The following is a 20,138-nucleotide window of genomic DNA, read 5'->3' as shown; positions in this document are numbered from 1 at the left end:
AGATATGAGGAAATATCAGGAGGGGGGGGGGGGTGGTAAGCCTTCTCCCCCGGGCATACCTAATCTCTCGGTTTCTAGGACCTTTCACTGAGCTCGGGGCTGTGAAGAAAGCTCTTCTATTGTGGTTCTTGCTGGGCAGAGTTATTGGTTATTCTCAGAAATCAAGATAGATAAGTCAGATACTGAGAACAAGAAAGCAGAAGACGTAGTTGCAAAATAAAGAGCTAAATTTTTCACAACCTCTCACTGGCAGAAGAACACCAATCGTTTATAGACTTTAGAAAAGACCATCAGCCAAGACCTTCCATACAGGGGACCTTCTCCAAGAGGGCCATCAGCCAAGACCGTCATACAGGGGACCTTCTCCAAGAGGGCCATCAGCCAAGACCGTCATACAGGGGACCTTCTCCAAGAGGGCCATCAGCCAAGACCTTCCATACAGGGGACCTTCTCCAAGAGGGTCATCAGCCAAGACCGTCATACAGGGGACCTTCTCCAAGAGGGCCATCAGCCAAGACCTTCCATACAGGGGACCTTCTCCAAGAGGGTCATCAGCCAAGACCTTCCATACAGGGGACCTTCTCCAAGAGGGCCATCAGCCAAGACCTTCCATACAGGGGACCTTCTCCTATAGGGCCATCAGCCAAGACCTTCCATATAGGGGACCTTCTCCTAGAGGGCCATCAGTCAAGACCTTCCATACAGGGGACCTTCTCCAAGAGGGCCATCAGCCAAGACCTTCTCCAAGAGGGCCATCAGCCAAGACCTTCCATACAGGGGACCTTCTCCAAGAGGGCCATCAGCCAAGACCGTCATACAGGGGACCTTCTCCAAGAGGGCCATCAGCCAAGACCTTCCATACAGGGGACCTTCTCCAAGAGGGCCATCAGCCAAGACCGTCATACAGGGGACCTTCTCCAAGAGGGCCATCAGCCAAGACCGTCATACAGGGGACCTTCTCCAAGAGGGCCATCAGCCAAGACCTTCCATATAGGGGACCTTCTCCAAGAGGGCCATCAGCCAAGCCCTTCCATACAGGGGACCTTCTCCAAGAGGGCCATCAGCCAAGACCTTCCATACAGGGGACCTTCTCCCAGAGGGCCATCAGCCAAGACCGTCATACAGGGGACCTTCTCCAAGAGGGCCATCAGTCAAGACCTTCCATACAGGGGACCTTCTCCCAGAGGGCATCATGCTTCTTCTCATCGTCCTCGCCACTCTCCTTCTAGGTGAGTCCGAATTTCCAGATTACATGGAATAGAAAATGTAATGTAGAAATGAAGGCATTCGGGACCTCAGTGATAGAAGGAATCTGGTCATTGATTAACATAATGTTTGTGCTGCAGAGCAGAATGTCAGGCACCTTCCCGGAGGGGGTCAGACACATTTTGAACTGTCCTTACTGCTTTGACTTGAAGTTAATTGTAAACCATAAAGTGGTTGTAAAGGCTCAAGGTTCATTCTATGCATGAAGGTAAAAAAAATTCTGCGTGCAGCGGCCCTCCAGCCCCCCCCAATATTTTCCTGAACCCCATCTCGATCCAACGATGTGCATGAGAGCAGAAGCTCTCCCAGGTCAGGTCCTCCTCATTGGCCGAAAAAGCAGCAGGAGTCATTGGTCATTGTTAATCACAGCCAATGAACCCATGAGGAGAGAGAACCCGGGTGGGGCCGAGCCATGCTCCGTGTGTGAATGGACATGCAGAGCAGTGGCTCGGGAGCAAGCCTGCTCTGGTGCCCCCATAGCAAGAAAAAAAAACACAAACCAAAGTTAATGGACTGTTCATTGACTTGAGACAGTGAATGGCGGGCTGCCTGGACAGTGTGACAGGTGGGGTCACTGCACTTAGCAGCCCCTACGGGGGGTACCGCTACATATACAAGTGAAGGCAGGTCGTCCCCAGTATGTCAGGTAGGTAGTTGGCTCTGGCCCAGGCTAGGGAAGGGGTTAGGGTTTTGCACCTCAGTTCTCTGGCTTTTTGGCCCTGCCTATCCACCCTGAGATATAATTATATATAATATATTATATATTACATCTTGAGAGTCACTCACATGCCTTTTCACAAACTCATAACGCGCCATTTTGTTTTTTGGTGAAAGTAATGTCTTTCTTCTGGCCACTCTGCCATAAAGCCCAACTCTTTGGAGCGTAAACATGTGCATTTCGTTTCCGTTCCGAATCGAAATTCGGACGAATTTTCATTATTCGGACAAATTCGGATGCATCCGTATTACCGAATTGCAATGCTAACGAATTCAAACGAAATTCGAATCAAATTTCGAAAAATGACATTTTGCGACGTGAATTTGGGGCCATGTATCTCGGGGCCCCAAAGTCGGGTCACAAAATGTCATTTTCTGCTGCAGAAAAGTGCTTGATATTTTGCGACCCGATTTGGGGTCACTTGGAGCTAGAAACCCCAAATTTGAAAATATGTTGTTGTGCTAGTTCTACGTTGTTTGCATACCAAATTTGGGGTTCCTAGCTATAAGTGGCCCCGAGATACTCGGCCCCAAATTCGGGTCACAAAATGTCATTCTCTGCTGCAAAAAAGTGCTTGACATTTTGCAATCCAATTTGGGGCCACATAACTCGGGGTTACTTGTTGCTAGAAACCCCAAATTTGGAAATGTTGTAGTGCTATCTGTACTGTGTTTGCATAATAAATTTGGGGTTCCTAGCTATAAGTGGCCCCGAGATACGTGGCCCCAAAGTCGGGTCACAAAATGTCATTCTCTGCTGCAGAAAAGTGCTTGATATTTTGCGACCCGATTTGGGGTCACTTGGTGCTAGAAACCCCAAATTTAGATATGTTGTAGTACTAGTTCTACTGTGTTTGTATACCAAATTTGGGGGTTCTAGCTATAAGTGGCCCCGAGATACCTGGCCCCAAATTTGGATCACAAAATGTCATTCTCTGCTGCAGAAAAGTGCTTGCTATTTTGCGACCCGATTTGGGGTCACTTGGAGCTAGAAACCCCAAATTTGGAGGTGTTGTAGTGCTATTTGTACTGTGTCTGCATACCAAATTTGGGGTTGCTAGCTATAAGTGGCCCCGAGATACGTGGCCCCAAATTTGGGTCGCAAAATGTGATTCTCTGCTGCAGAAAAGTAATATAAATGATATAAGATGTGGGTGTTTTTTGCACTGTACACTGCAAGTATGAGTAGTTGATGTGACAGATGTATATAAGTAACTAACCATCTTCCAAAATGTCTAATTAAAATAGAAAAGATTAGAAAAAAATATAATTTAATAGAATAAAAAAGAAAGAATATACAACCATCTTCTGAAATTCAAATTTCAAATAGAATAAATTTGAATTTCAAATAGTATGAATTCAAAATTTTTAATTAATTAATTTTAAATTTGGATAGAAAAGATTATAATAAAATAGAAAATAGACTAGAAAAACGATAGAACAGAACAGAATAGAATATATTATATTTTATTCTGTTCTATCGTTTTTCTAGTCTATTCTTTTATATTCTATTAAAATCTTTTCTATTAAAATCAAAATCATTATATACTAAATTCGAATTTCGGAAGTTGGTTATATATATATATATATATATTTCCAACATTTGAATTTCGTATAGAATGTATTTGAATTTAAATATAAAAGATTAGAATAGAAATAGAGAATAGACTAGAACAATATAACAGAATAGAATATAGATATTATCTATTTAATTTTTAATTTTTTTGCAGATTACCATTTGTTTTAATAAGATCACGTGCAGACTATTAGCATCTATTTCATTTTTTTGCAGATCTCCCGCAGACTATTAGTATCTATTTTTTTTTTCATACTATTCGAAATTCTAATTTATTCTATTCAAATTTGAATTTCAGAAGATGGTTGTATATTCTTTCTATTTTATTCTATTAATTTTTTTTTTTCTATTCTGTTCTAATCTTTTCGATTTGAATTAGAAATTTTGGAAGATGGTTAGTTATTTACTCTTACTTATATATATATCTGTCACATCAGAATAGAATATAGATACTATCTATTTAATTTTTAATTTTTTTGCAGATTACCATTTGTTTTAATAAGATCTCCTGCAGACTATTAGCATCTATTTCATTTTTTTTGCAGATCTCCCGCAGACTATTAGTATCTATTTTTTTTCATACTATTCGAAATTCTAATTTATTCTATTCAAATTTGAATTTCAGAAGATGGTTGCATATTCTTTCTATTTTATTCTATTAAATTATTTTTTTCTATTCTGTTCTAATCTTTTCGATTTGAATTAGAAATTTTGGAAGGTGGTTAGTTACTTATACTTACATATATATATATCTGTCACATCAACTTTTCATACCTGCAGTGTACCAGTGCAAGAAAAAAACACACACATCTTATTTCATTTATATTTATGGTATCAATGAAGTTGTCAGCATGCCTGATTGAAGAAGTCACGGATGTCGATCGCAAGGCAAGTGCATATGCTGTATGTCATTGTCCACTTGCCAAAAGTTGTGTATTGTATTTTTCCACTTGCCACGTCACCTGCCACAAGTTGTGTATTGTCCACTTGCCACGTCACCTGCCACGAGTGCCACATGACTTGACACGAGAGCCATGTGACCGGCCATGAGTGCCACGTGACTTGACACGAGAGCCATGTGACAGGCCACGAGTGCCACGTGACTTGACACGAGAGCCATGTGACAGGCCACGAGTGCCACGTGACTTGACACGAGAGCCATGTGACAGGCCACGAGTGCCACGTGACTTGACACAAGAGCCATGTGACCGGCCACGAGAGCCATGTGACCGGCCACGAGAGCCATGTGACCGGCCACGAGAGCCATGTGACCGGCCACGAGTGCCACGCGACTTGACACGAGTGCCACGCGACTTGACACGAGTGCCACGCGACTTGACACGAGTGCCACGCGACTTGACACGAGTGCCATGTGACCGGCCACGAGTGCCACGTGACCTGACACGAGAGACATGTGACCAACTTGTGGATTGTCCACTTGCCACGTCACCTGCCACCAAGCGACCCCAGATATGGGCAATATGAAAGTACTTTTCTGCAGCAGAGAATGACATTTTGCGACCCGAATTTGGGGCCACATATCTCGGGGTGACTTATAGCTAGAAACACAAAATTTGGTATGCAAACACAGTACAAATAGCCCTACAACATATCCAAATTTGGGGTTTCTAGCTCCAAGTGACCCCGAGTTATGGGTCGCAAAATATCAAGCACTTTTCTGCAGCAGAGAATGACATTTTGTGACCCGAATTTGGGGCCACATATCTCGGGGTCACTTGGTGCTAGAAATCCCAAATTTGGATATGTTGTAGTGCTAGTTCTACTGTGTTTTGCATACCAAATTTAGGGGTTCCTAGCTATAAGTGGCCCCGAGATACATGGCCCCAAATTGCAAACACAATAGTACTAGCACTACAACATATCCAAATTTGAAGTTTCTAGCACCAAGTGACCCCGAGATACATGGCTCTAAAGTCGGGTCATAAAATATTTTCGAATCCGCTTGAAATAATTTCGAATCATGTTGAAATCATTTCGAATTCGGTAGAAATATTTTCGAATTTGGTTGGAATATTTTCGAATGTGACCGATTTTTCGAATTTCGGCAGAAAACTAAACGAAATACGAAAACGAATTTAACAAATATAACTAAATTCAATTAATTAATTAACGAATTAAAACAAAACAATTTTTTTCCTTTTGCACATGTCTATGGAGCGTTCGGCTTATTGTCATCCTATGTACAGATCTGATGGGGCTCCTAGGGGTCATTAAAGATTTGGATATTTTTTTATAGCCCAACCCTGACTTGTACTTCTCAACGACATTGTCCCCTTACTTGTGTGGAGAGTTCCTTGGTCTTCATGGCCGTGTTTGGTCAGTGGTGCCTCTTGCTTAGGTGTTGCCGCCTCTGGGGCCTTTCACAAAGGTGTGTCTATGTAATGACCGGTCATGTGACACTTACCGTATATACTCGAGTATAGGCCGACCCGAATATAAGCCGAGCCCCCCAATTTACCACAAAAAAACTGGGAAACTTATTGACTCGTGTATAAGCCGAGGATGAGACATCCCTGTGTCCATCCCTGTGTCCCGTCCATCCCTGTGTCCCGTCCGTCCCTGTGTCCATCCCTGTGTCCCGTCCGTCCCGGTGTCCCGTCCGTCGCGGTGTCCCGTCCGTCGCGGTGTCCCGTCCGTTGCGGTGTCCCGTCCGTTGCGGTGTCCCATCCGTCTCGGTGTCCCGTCCGTCTCGGTGTCCCGTCCGTCTCGGTGTCCCGTCCATCCCTGCCTACCTGTGCCGATCTGCAGCCTCTGTGTGCCGTGCCGTGCCATGCTCTGCTCTCCTTGTCCTCGTCCTCGGCGGCCATTCCTCCGTTCAAAAGCCACGCCGCCCTGTCTGTGATAGGCGGAACACTCAATTTCCCAGCAGTCAGTGTTCCGCCTATCACGGACATCCGCTCATCCTCATACTACGGACGAGGATGAGAGGATGTCCGTGATAGGCGGAACACTGACTGCTGGGAAATTGAGTGTTCCGCCTATCACAGACAGGGAGGCGCGGCTTTTGAATACTAGAATGGCCGCCGTCTGTCTGCTCGACACGCTGATCGGGCAGGCAGACGGCGATGACTCGAGTATAAGCCGAGGGGGGGGCACTTTCAGCCTCAAAAAAGAGGCTGAAAATCTCGGCTTATACTCGAGTATATATGGTAGATTGCACACAGGTGACATCATTCCACTAATTATGTGACTTCTGAAGGAAATTGGTGGCACCAGGGGGCAACCCACTTCCATTGCATACCCTGGTTTGGGGTGTAAGATTTACTCCCATTCTGTTAGTTTATATTATGATATTTACATATTGCATTTTCAATGATAGATATATCTGAGGTCACAATGATCTATGATCTTTCATGGACACCTACTTTACATGATTGGACCAAAAGTTATCCGACACCCTGTGATGTCACCCAAATTTCTGTTATAAATAAAACAATGAAAAAAGGATGTGAATGTATACAATGTGTGTGTTTTATATTTATCTGTTAATTTTTTTTTTGGGGGGGGGGGTTAAATGCTATCAAACAGCTATAGTGCTATCTACCTTTAATACCAAAATTAGTCCGTTTTTATCTACAGACACCCTTTATCTGTATTTTTTTGCAAAGAACTAACCCTTTAAGTAACATTTTACGTTGATCACTTTCACACTAAAAGGTTTTAGTGAATATTTTATACATTGAAGGTTTGGATCCTCCACATTTTAAGTCTCTGTGTTCCTCCAACTTCTGGTCCAGAATCTTCTCAGAATGGTCCTTCTCAGCTTGTTGCTGGCCTGGAAGATGACGGCGGCCTCCACCGATGGAGATAATAATCGTAAATTCCAACAGACCGTATACATAGGGGAATTTTGAAGAAAAATGTCCATCTGAGACACGCAGAAGAATGTGAAGATGAGAAGCAAGAAGAAGATTGTCCTCAGTGCAGTGACATGAGCCTGAAGATTTGGACGTGTTGATCCAGAGTCGTTATTCTTCACCCTCCAGACGTGTCTGAGCAGAAAGGAGGAAGTGAGGACCAGGCACAGAAGACTAAGGCAGAATGGAAGGATGACGCCTAGGGTGTTTGCAAGCACATAATAGGAAAGACAATTATGGTGCACAATATCAGAGACTTCTGTAATGTTCTCAGAAGACTGGATACTTTCTGTGTTCACAATCCACAACCACGGGACTCTCACAATGAACATCCCAAGTGCTGTCAGGAATAGAAGGTGACTCAGGAAATTGGACACAATTCTCTTTATCCAGATGAAGAACCCATAGCTGAGATTGGTGATGGTGGTACAGTAATGAGCCGAGAGCCAGAAGGTCAACCAGAAGTTGTAATAGATTAGGAAGAAAATTGATGTGTTCAGAAATCCACGTACTTCTGTCACATAACAGACTTTCAGACACAAGGCAAAGATCATTCCCTTTATACTCATCACACACTGGAGGAGAAGATTCACAATCCCCTTAGCCAGGAAGATCACATCGGTGGGACTCAACTTCCCTTTCTTTCTGATGATGTCCAGGTTACCCATCACAATACAAGTGTAAGAAGGGATTGCCAAGCCGAGTCCCAAGACTGAAGAGACTAACATGGATAAGAAGTGCGGATGCATCATGCTGAGGTTTGGTGTGATCTCCGGACAGAGATGACGGGACACGTCCAGTGATAGCCGACAGAATGATACATTTAGAGTTGGAGATATGGAAATTAGTCTTCAGAGGTCCGACTTTGCATAAATGTGATGAGTTTTATTGAAGTACCGATATCCAAAACAACTACGTAAGCAATTTTTGAATATTTTCCATTACACCGATGCATTTAACCACTTCAGGACTGGCCACTGTTTGTCTCTTATTAACTATTAGCCCTTGTACACACGGGTCGGAGATTTCCACAACCAAATCCGTCGGATTTTGTCTGTTGGATCTTGTCCAAAACTGTTGCATACACACGGTCGGGCCAAGCTGGCGGAAAATCCGATCTTTCAGAACATGATGACGTAATTTCGTTACGATGGGACTACGTTCAGGCTAGTAGCCAATAGCTTTGATGTAGGAATTTGATCTGAGCATGCGTGGCACTTGGTCCGATGAAAATGCTTTTCACATGATCAGATTAGGTCCGTCCGGCCCAGTTGGTCGGGAAATATTTCCAACATGTTGGAAAATTGGGTCGGACGGAGATTCGGACAGAATCAGTCCAATGCAGACCACACACAGTCGGATTATCCGATGACACGGTCCGATAAGACGCAATCCGACAGATTATCCGACCGTGTGTACAGGGGCTTACAGTAATCGTGTGTGAGAATGGCCCAGTCACAGTCCAGACCTAAATCCCATCGAGAATCGGTGGGAAGACCTGAAAATCGCTGTTCACAGAGGCTCTCCATCCAATCTGACAGAGCTTGAGATATTTTACATGACCAATGTAGTCTAAAGGTCCCTCACACTCACCCTGTTATCCATTCTACTCCAACCCCCGCCCTTACCACTTACCCTTGAAAGATGAGACCACACCTTACTTTTTGGAGTAAAATGGCCATAACAGCCTTTATTAACATAACTCAAACACTCCAATCAAATATATATATATCTATATATATAAATAACCTTAAATATAACCATATACAACCATCAGGTATAACAAACAAATAGCATATAAACAACATGCCCGGTCTGGTGATCTCTGACGGTGACCCATAATTTTACCAAACAACCAACTCTCTGCGGTACCCATTTTAACTTAACCAGGACTCCAGCTGTGACCGCTCGGAGACAACTTCCGGCAGTGATAACCATAACAGTATTCCATCCAACGTTCTGCAATACACCGGAGGGACCCATACTAGCGATGGGCCCCCCACGCCTTTCAGATAACCTCTGATTTACCGCCAACCATCAAAGACCACCAGACAAACACCGCCACAGCCCGAAAGGATGACCTCCCTCAACCTTTAGGGCCACCCCACACCCACAAGGCCTTCTGAATACCGTCCTGCAACCCCAAGGACCACAGATCGATCCCAATGTCTGAGAGGTGCACCCCATCCTTCCCCACATTACATTCGAGCTCCCGATGCCGAATGACGATCCCGCCATTCTGAACCACAAACCTCCCCACCAATTTGTTGACCCTGATACGGGACTTGTTGATAGTCGCAATGGACCTAGCCCACCTCCATACTGTTCTGGCCACAATGTCCAACCAGACCAATATAGTACCCGGGAAAAGGAACCGCAGTCTCGCGAAATCTGAATTAATGTCTGCAATCAGGTCCCTGACCTCCTGGACTGCAAGATCGTTCCCACCCGCATGCACCACTAGAACATCCGGGGGCCTGTCTCTACCTGCATGTCTTTCCACCTCTCCCAACACTCTCTCCCACTTCATCCCCGGGATCCCCAACCACCGTAAACAAGCCTCCCGCCTAGAAATACCAAGTTGCCTGCTATCTGGTCTTTGATCTCCTCTCCTAGCCCCCCAACACACGTAGGAGTGCCCTACGTTCCAGACGAGGCGACCTGAACCTCCATCTGAAAAGAAAAACCAAAAGCATAACTCCAACAGGCCACGAACCACAACATGTGCCCCCTCCAAAAAGGAACCGCCCTCCACCTAATCTCCCATTAGGTTACCCTTTTTTTTTTTTAAACCCCCACCTAGTCCACCGCCAACTGCGGCCTCACATAAGTACGAAATCGACGAGATTCCCATCTGCCGATCCGACGGACCGCCGCCTCGTCCAACCCACACCGGGCAGCTTCCGTGGCTGCCCCAATGCGGAAGGAGTGCGACGCATATGCCTGGCAATCCAAACCCACCTCCCGTAAACACTTCCGAAATACCGTCACAAACTGGTACCGGGACAGAAAAGACCCATCCTCATGCCGCAGGAAAGGCCCCTCCCCCCCGTCTCACTCTCTTGAAATCCCGAAGCGGACACACCCTGGATCCAGGGAGCGCAAACAGGAACACCAATGCTCCCCTACCCTGCTGGTCTTAGACCTGCGCAGCCAGAGCCCCAACCGGTCCACATCCAAGCGTACCTCCTCATCCAACAATCCTCCAGCCACCCTCCTGGTCGGGCTCACCAGTTCTCCAATCCTGAACGCCCCATAAAACGCCAGTGAAAACGCTGCTTTAAACAGCTGCGCCTCGTAGCCGGGCACACATCGCCTAAAGATTTGCAAATGTGACCGGCCTCCGTAAATCCCTCTTCCTGTTCCGCCTGCGGTACCCCTTCAATGCCTGCCATACCCAGAAATCTTTAGTCCAAATCCTCCTCTCGCATCAACTTAAATAGGAACGTGAGACACGACAGTTTCTGTTCAATGGCGGACACCGGCATCCCCTGCTCAATATTCCTGGCCACGAAGTAGACACCAGCAAATGCCTATCGGGTCCCCGATCACTTACCCTTGCCTCGTGAGCCAGTTCAGACCACTCCGACCAAACCCTCGAGTAAGCCGACCACGTAGACGCACTTACCGACTGCCTGATCCATCCTGCGGCAATTCCAATGGCAGCTTTCAAATCCACTCCGGGCAAGTGACCCCCTCCGCCTCCGCGCCCGGAGCCAGCTCCCTGATCTTGTCCCACTGAAAACGAGACAGGGAGTCAGCCAGCGCATTGTCCACGCCCGGGATATGCACAGCATAAATAAACACATTCAACTGTAAACACCGAAAAACTAACTGCCGCATCAGCCGTATGACCAGAGGCGAAGAAGTGTCAGAAACCATGAAACAGACTGAGACAGATGTACAATCAAATCACACTTGTTTATTAATAAAAATAAAAAGGTAAATAGAAAAAGCATAGTCAAGCATAGCCAGAGTCCAGTAGCCAGATCGGGTAATCAGCCAGTCCAAAGTTCATAAACCAGATCGGGTAATCAGCCAGGCCAGAAGTCAGGGATCCAAGGAGAGCAACTGCAAGCAGGATAAGAAGCCAGGAGGGATGTCAGAAAGCCAGTCTTGAAGCAAACAGCAGGAGATGGTTCCTAGTGATGTGACCAACGCGAAGGCAAAGGAAAAAGTGAGCTGGAAGGCTTCAAATAGGCAGGTCAGACGAGCATCATCGGGAACAGCTGGTAACTGTGGAAAGAGAAGAGAGCTGGCAATTAGCCAACAGCTGAGCAGCCAGCCCAGAGGAGGAAGGGCTAAGCCAGTCCTGACAGTACCCCCCCCTCAATAACCCCTATCCCTCGGAGGGCCACCGGGCTTGATGGGAAACCGTCTATGGAACTCGTGGAGGAGGAAATGGGCATGTACGTCAAAGGATGAAACCCAGGAGCGTTCCTCCAGACCGTACCCCTTCCAATGCACCAGGTACTGTATGCGCCCACGGAACCTACGGGAGTCAACAATGGATTGTACCTCATACTCCTCATGGTTCTCCACCTGAATAAAGTGTGGACGTGGCACCGAGGTGGTAAATCTGTTACAGACCAACGGTTTCAATAAGGAGACATGAAACACATTTGAGATGCGCATACTAGGAGGAAAGTCCAACGCCTAAGCTACTGGGTTAATCCTGCGAAGGATATGGAAAGGCCCAATAAACCGAGGTGCAAACTTCAGTGGGGGAACACGAAGCCGGAGGTTGCGAAATGACAGCCAGACCCTGTCCCCAACCTAGTAGGAAGGTGCAGGTAGGCATCTGCGGTCAGCATGGAGTCTGTACCTATCATTAGCATGACGCAAAGCCTCCTGGACTTGTACCCAAGTGGAACGAAGACCACAGAGATGCTCCTCTAACGCAGGAATACTCTGTGGAACAAACGAGTCAGGCAACATGGAAGGTTGGAAACCATAATTCGCCATAAATGGAGACAATCGGGAGGCAGAATTCAAGGCACTGTTGTGAGCAAACTCTGCCCAAGGTAAGAGGTCAGACCAGTTGTTATGATGGTCAGAAATATAGCAACGTAGGAATTGCTCCAAGGACTGATTGGCTCGTTCTGCGGCCCCATTAGACTGCGGGTGATACGCAGAAGAGAACGCAAGCTGAATACCCAACTGTGCACAAAAGGCTCGCCAGAACCGGGAGACAAACTGACTGCCCCTATCCGAGACAATCACCTTGGGTAGCCCATGTAAGAGAAACATCTCCCGAGCAAAAATGGAAGCCAGTTCCTTAGAGGTGGGCAACTTCTTAAGTGGAACACAATGACACATCTTTGAGAACCGGTCAACCACCATAAGGATAACAGTGTTGCCTTGGGAGTTGGGCAATTCCACAATGAAATCTATAGACAGGTGAGTCCAGGGCCTCTCTTCATTGGGTATGGGTTGTAGGAGGCCCACTGGAAGGTGTCGTGGAGTCTTACTCTGAGCACACACGGGACAGGCAGCTACGAAGACAGTAACATCAGCCGTAGACTAGGCCACCAGAATTGTTGGTAGATGGCCCAAATGAGTTGATTCTTCCCAGGATGGCCAGCTGCCTTGGGAGAATGGTAAGTCTGGAGCACTGCAGTACGGAGACTCTCTGGGACAAAGCAGCGGTCACAAGGTTTATCAGGAGGAGCATGCACCTGAGCAGCAAAAATTTTGTCACCCAAAGGAGAAGTGAGACTGGTGCGAACCATAGCCAGAATACAATCAGGAGGAATCACAGGAACCGACGCCATCTTGGAAGTGAAGGAAAATTGTTGTGACAAGGCATCAGCTCTTACATTCTTAGTACCGGGTAAGAATGAGACAATGTAATTAATGCTCGACAAGAAAATAGCCCATCGCGCCCTTCTGGGAGAGAGTCGCTTAGCCTCAGACAAGAATGTGAGATTCTTATGGTCAGTAAGAATAAGAACGGGCACAGTGGTACCTTCAAGGAGATGTCTCCATTCTTTCAGGGCTAAAATGATCGCCAACAGCTCTCTGTCACCAATCTCATAATTGCACTCAGCAGGTGACAATTTCTTGGAAAAGTAGCCACACGGATGCATAGAGCTCTCAGAGTTAGGACATTGAGACAGAGGGGCGCCAACTCCAGTCTCAGAAGCATCAACTTCTAGGATAAAAGGCAACGTAGGATCAGGATGTGCCAACACAGGAGCAGAAACAAAGGCAGCCTTGAGAGTCTCAAAGGCCTTAATGGATTCTGGAGACCAACTCTGTGGGTTACCGTCCTTTCTGGTCATATCAGTCAGAGGCTTGACCAGAGACGAGAAGTTACGAATAAACTTCCGATAGTAGTTGGCAAAGCCCAGGAAACGCTGCAGAGGACATAAACCCACGGGTCGAGGCCAATGTAGGACTGCCGACAGTTTCTCTGGGTCCATCGAAAAACCAGCAGTGGAAATGACATAGCCCAGGAATGTAACCTGTTCACCATGGAACTCGCACTTCTCCAGTTTACAATAGAGATTGTTCTCTCTTAGTTTCTGAAGTACACGACAGACATCTGTGTGGTGGCTCTCCAGGGACTCCAGGGAAAATATGAGGATATCATCAAGATAAACCACCACACACAATTGCAACAAATCTCAGAGGACATCGTTAATAAATTCCTGGAAAACTGCCGGGGCGTTACAAAGGCCAAAAGGCATTACCAGGTATTCATAATGGCCTGTTCTGGTATTAAATGCAGTTTTCCACTCGTCGCCCTCCTTAATGCGCACGAGATTGTATGCCCCTCTCAGGTCAAGCTTTTAAAAATCGTTGCTCCCTTGAGGCGGTCAAATAACTCAGTAATCAACGGAATCGGGTAGGCATTCTGTCATGGTTATGCAGTGATCTTCCTGTGTTTCCTTACCTTCCCTCATGTCTTCAGACTAAGAAGCCAGCTACTTCCACCTGGTGGTTTTTATAACCTCTCCTCTAAGTATGGCTCCACCCCAGGCCCTATCAGGGAGCCCTATATAAACCTGTGCACTGCAGGCCTCAGTGCTGATCAACCATTGTGTATTCTTTGTGTATTAGCTTCCTGTTTCCTGCCGTGTGCTCTGCTACTGTTTTCCGTTATCGACTTTGGCGTGTCTTGACTATCCCTGCTTGCCTATGACCCTGACCTTTTGGCGTGTACCCGACTATCCTTGTCCGCTTGTGGCCCCGACCTTGGCTTTGTCCCTCACCATCCCTATCCTCCTGTTGCCTACTGTGGGTGTGAGCTGGGGGACCCTGGGGGTCGCAACCTGGAGCCAGTTGCAGCCAAGTCCATCCTCACCACTGGAGGCTCTGGTGAACACCTGCTGGCTCTTAGACTCCGCGCCCCAGGGAATCTCACGCTCTATCCCCAGTGGGATCTGTCCCCCGTCTGCAGCAGTCAGCCGTAGGGTCCACAACCTTGCGGTGCACTCCGGATCCCTACGGTGTGCACCTGTCACCTCGCCTCAAGGTGACCTGACAGTTTGATCAGCCATGGACCCGGCTGACGTGCCGCTTCCTGCAGATGATCCATTGCAGAGCTTAGTTCGCAGACTTGAGACCCAAGAATCGCATCAGACCCAGGTGATGCAATTCCTTCAGGATTTGGTATCCCGTTTTGAACAGGTTCAGGCCTCATTAGGACCCTCGGTTCAACAACCTCAACCGCTATCTGCCGCTGCACCTATCGCATCAGTCGCAGCCACACATTCATTACAACTACCAGCTCCGGTCCGTTTCTCTGGGGACTCCAAGGCTTGTAGGGGGTTCCTTAGTCAGTGCACAATTCATTTTGAACTTCTGCTCCAAAACTTCCTGTCCGATCGGGCAAAAGTCGCATATATCATATCCCTCCTGTCCGGCGAGGCGTTAGCCTGGGCCGCTCCTCTGTGGGAACTGAATGATCCAGTGGTTTCTAACCTGTCTGATTTCTTGAAACTTTTTCGGAATATCTTCGAGGAACCGGGTCGTGTGTCCTCAGCGGCTAGCGCTCTTTTATGTCTCCGTCAAGAGTCCACGTCTGTGGGACAGTATGCTCTTCAGTTCCGTATCCTCACAGCTGAATTGAGCTGGAATAATGAGGCCCTAGTTGCAACCTTTTTACATGGCCTCTCTGATAGAGTGAAGGATGAATTAGCAGGAAGATCCCTTCCTGCTGATCTGGACAGTGTCATCACCTTGTGTAACCAGATCGATATTCGCTTTCAGGAGAGGGCCCTGGAAAAAAGAAGCCAGCACTCCCCGTTCTTTAGGCAGCCTGAGCCCCCAGTCCCTTCTCTTCGATCCGAGGAGCGCCCCCTGCCTGCTGAGGAACCTATGCAGTTGGGCTGGACTAAGTTATCTCCCGAAGAACGTGCTAGGCGCAGAACTCTGGGCCTATGCCTCTATTGTGGGGCCAAAGGTCATTTCCATTACACTTGTTCTCTTCGTCCGGAAAAACGCTCAGGGCTAATACATCTGGAAGGTGGAGTATTAGACCCTGAAATATCACCTTCACCGTCTCGTCTTCTCCTTTCTGTGTTGCTTCATGTCGGTGCTTCCTCTCGTTCGGTCTCAGTACATCTGGATTCCGGAGCCGCTGCCAATTTCATGGATTGGGAAACTGCATTCTCCATGAGACTTACCCTTTTGCCCCTTACAACGCCATTGGTGGTCTTGGCGGTTGATGGCACGGTTCTCCCAGAGGGCCCTATCCGCTTCCAGACTATTCCTGTTAGGATGTCAGTAGGGACACTCCACCAGGAGTGAATATCCTTCCTTGTCTTACCTAAGGCTTCATCTCCTATCATATTAGGTCTTCCTTGGTTTCGGCTCCATTCTCCACACGTTGACTGGTCTGCTGGACAGATCCTGGCTTGGGGTTCCTCCTGTTCCTCTTCCTGCCTACTCAAGGGTACCCCAAAGGAGAGACTTCCTGTTTCCACCATCCCAGTATCTTCTGCTTTTCCTGCTGTATATAGCGATCCCTGCGATACGTCCTGCAATAGTCGGACTGGTGCAGTCTCTGGGTCATGTGGTACTCTGGATGAGGAGCCCACCTTTGAACCTGAGTCGATCATTCACTCCAGTTCGCATAAACATTTACCTTTCCCTGTCCCTAATCTCCCTTGGACACACAGCCAGGCTAACTTGTCTGCAAGTTCCAGAGTCGCTATGCCTTGTGATGCGATTGAGATGGTCGCTACATCTGACTATACTATTCAGTCGGCCTCTGCACCACTTATGCCAGTCCAGCCCATGCCCAATGATCTTCCTGCTTCTTGTTCAGGACCTTCTGTGATCCAGCCTCACCCTACTGCTACTATGTCCATTCAAACCCATTTAAGAGGCTCAATCCATCCTTTGAATAGAATACCTCATTCGGCCAGGAGGGGTTTTCAATCTTTTTCTCAGGGTTCTCTGCATTCTTTTTCTGTTTCAGTTACCCAGCTTGACTCTTGTGACATGTCACTTTCTAACCAACCTGACCTCAGGGATCCACTGACCTCTGCCCAGTCTGGTGGTCCGGTTATGGATGCCCAACTCATCTTTAAGGGTCTGGAGGACCCTGCTCACACTCCTGATCTTCTCATGCCCCTACCCATTCCTAAAAAGCCTTTAGTCCTCAAGTCCCCTCGTCCTCTCCCTACCTCTGTTTCGGTCTCTGAGGATAATCTAAAATACGAGGTTAGTCAAGTTTTGGATTCCCAGCTCCGTAAAGGCATTCTTCAATACCTCGTACTTTGGAAAGGGTTGGGTCCTGAGGAGAGGTCTTGGATCACTGCATCTGAGGTCTTTGCTCCCTGTCTGTTAAGGAGGTTCCATCTGGAGTTCCCCTTTAAGCCTGGAGCCAGGCAGGGAAGGGGGAGGCCTCGTAAGAGGGAGGGTACTGTCATGGTTATGCAGTGATCTTCCTGTGTTTGCTTACCTTCCCTCATGTCTTCAGACTAAGAGGCCAGCTACTTCCACCTGGTGGTTTTTATAACCTCTCCTCTAAGCATGGCTCCACCCCAGGCCCTATCAGGGAGCCCTATATAAACCTGTGCACTGCAGGCCTCAGTGCTGATCAACCATTGTGTATTCTTTGTGTATTAGCTTCCTGTTTCCTGCCGTGTGCTCTGCTACTGTTTTCCGTTATCGACTTTGGCGTGTCTTGACTATCCCTGCTTGCCTGTGACCCTGACCTTTTGGCGTGTACCCGACTATCCTTGTCCGCTTGTGGCCCCGACCTTGGCTTTGTCCCTCACCATCCCTATCCTCCTGTTGCCTACTGTGGGTGTGAGCTGGGGGACCCTGGGGGTCGCGACCTGGAGCCAGTTGCAGCCAAGTCCATCCTCACCACTGGAGGCTCTGGTGAACACCTGCTGGCTCTTAGACTCCGCGCCCCAGGGAATCTCACGCTCTATCCCCAGTGGGATCTGTCCCCCGTCTGCAGCAGTCAGCCGTAGGGTCCACAACCTTGCGGTGCACTCCGGATCCCTACGATGTGCACCTGTCACCTCGCCTCAAGGTGACCTGACACATTCTTAATCGTGACACGATTGAGACCCCTATAATCTATACAAGGTCTCAGTTCACTGCTCTTCTTTTTCACAAAGAAGAAACCAGCACCAGCAGGAGACAAGGATTTGCGGATGAAACCCCGAGAAAGTGCGTCAGCAACATACTCCTCCATGGCCTTATCCTCCAAGACCGACAAAGGGTAAACCCGGCCACGAGGAGGTATGGCACCAGGTTGAAGGTCAATTGCACAATCATAAGGCCGCTGTGGAGGCAAACTACTAGCTTGACCTTTATCAAAGACATCACCAAAATCACGGTACTCCTCCGGCAAGGAGGGGAGTGAAGCGGTGCACAGGACCTTGGATACCTTCAGAAAGCATGTCTCACTGCATTGTGGTGACCAGGAGAGAACCTCAGCCAATCCAAAGAGGGGTTGTGCCTCTGTAACCAAGGATAACCAATAACCAGCGGAAATCTGGGTGAGGAAATAACTTGGAATTGGATTATCTCATGGTGAAGAGCCCCTACGGCTATGGACAACGGAACCGTCTCATGAGTCACATGGGCAGGCTGTAAAGGCCTCCCGTCAAGAGCCTCAATGGCAAGTGGAGTGTCACGCAGCTGCAGCGGAATCGAGTGCTGCGAAACAAATGCCGCATCAATGAGTCGATTAGAGCCTGTATCTCGATGGACGACTCAGCCCAAGAAAGGGTGACCGAAACCAGGGGCTTATCCTTCTGGATAACTGGGGACGAAACAACGCCACCTAAGGTCTGTCCATGACAGGACCTCAAGGTTCGGGCGTTCCCTGGACGGGTAGGACAAGACTTCAAAAAGTGACCTGCCTGGCCACAATAAAGGCACAATCTCTCCCTCCTCCTAAAGTCTCTCTCATCCGCAGAGAGACGCGTGAAGCCCAGGTGCATGGGTTCATCTTCACTGCGGCACTGATATGCAGCACTGATGGGCACTGATAGGTGGCACTGATGGGCACTGATAAGCAGCACGGATAGACGGCACTGATGGCCACTGATAGGAATTGATGGGCAGCACTGAAGAGTAGGCACTGACAGGCAGCACTAACTGGCACCAGTGATGGGCACATTTGTGTTACTGACATTTGTGTCACTGATAGGCACTGTTTCGTGTCACTGATGGGCACTGATTTGTGTCACTGATGGGCACTGATTTGTGTCACTGATGGGCACTGATTTGTGTCACTGATGAGCACTGATTTGTGTCACTGATGGGCACTGATTTGTGTTACTGATGGGCAATGATTGGTGGCACTCTTGGGCATTGATTGGTGGCACTTCTGGGGCTTTACTGTAATCAGGGCACCGAAGATCAGTGCCCCGATTATCTGCCCTGTTCTCCCCTGCAAGGAGATGTCGCTGATCGGCTCTCCTTGCCACACTGTCAGTGTGAGACGATGAGAGACAAATACCGGTACTTCCTGTATTTACCTGTGACCGGCTGTGATTGGACACAGCTGATCACATGGTTAATGAGCCGCGGTAGCAGCTCTTTACAGAGATCGGGGCGCGGGCACGCGTGAGAGGCTGTTTGGGTTGTGCCGTCATATGAAGTCCACCAAGAACGAGAGCCGCGCCATCCCTCCATCATTTAACAGGGAGCATAGTGCTGTCTAAACTGCCCCTCTCTAAGCTGTAAAAAAAACCTGGCTGATCCTGCCACTTCCTGTGTCCCCCCTCTGTGTCCTGACCACGATAATCGTGGCTGCTGAGCCCTGATAACCGTGGTCAGTTTACGTGCCTCCGTCATGTGCCGCTCTCCTCTCTCCCCCTCCCTCTCTGCCTGTCAGCTCCTGTATGTCTGTGTGAGCAGTCTCCGCCCCCACCCCGGCTCTATTAGTACCCAACTAAACTTTAAAAAATGTCACTGCCAGCCCCTCTGTTTTATTCAGCCATAATGCACATTGTTAGCATTTCTCTAAAACAAAGCCTCTAGATACCTTTTTCATGCATCTTCGGGCCGGTCATGAGTCTCTAGCAACCTAGCTACACATATAACTTGGGGTTATGAAAGGAGTCATTGCAAGTTAACTGTATCACATCTTTTTGGATGGTGGACTTATTTTTGTGGACTTGTATTCGGGAGGACCTATTCTCTTTATGCAAGTGTAGGCAGGATACCTACAGTATGTTAGTTAGGCAGTTGGCTGTCCCAGGCTAGGGAAGGGGCTAACA

At 47.9% G+C, this 20,138-nt stretch overlaps 1 protein-coding gene across 1 annotated transcript in view; it reads left to right on the top strand.

The window, feature by feature from the left end:
* Nucleotides 1-281: 281 nt before the first annotated feature.
* The window catches only part of LOC144000325 (uncharacterized), a 141,377-nt gene continuing 121,520 nt past the window's right edge, over nt 282-20,138 (top strand). The window contains exons 1-3 of the mRNA XM_077494063.1: nt 282-447; nt 491-1,087; nt 1,131-1,229. Of these exons, the coding sequence (XP_077350189.1) occupies nt 1,193-1,229 (37 nt within the window). The 5' untranslated portion in view covers nt 282-447; nt 491-1,087; nt 1,131-1,192. The remainder of the gene's footprint in view (nt 448-490; nt 1,088-1,130; nt 1,230-20,138) is intronic.

The sequence above is a fragment of the Lithobates pipiens genome, unplaced genomic scaffold (genome assembly GCF_037356315.1).
Source record: "Lithobates pipiens isolate NorthernLeopardFrog02 unplaced genomic scaffold, aLitPip1_a1.2 Scaffold_22, whole genome shotgun sequence".
Taxonomy (NCBI): domain Eukaryota; kingdom Metazoa; phylum Chordata; class Amphibia; order Anura; family Ranidae; genus Lithobates; species Lithobates pipiens.
Note: the sequence above shows the minus strand (reverse complement) of the source record. Positions and strands in the feature narration are given on the sequence as shown.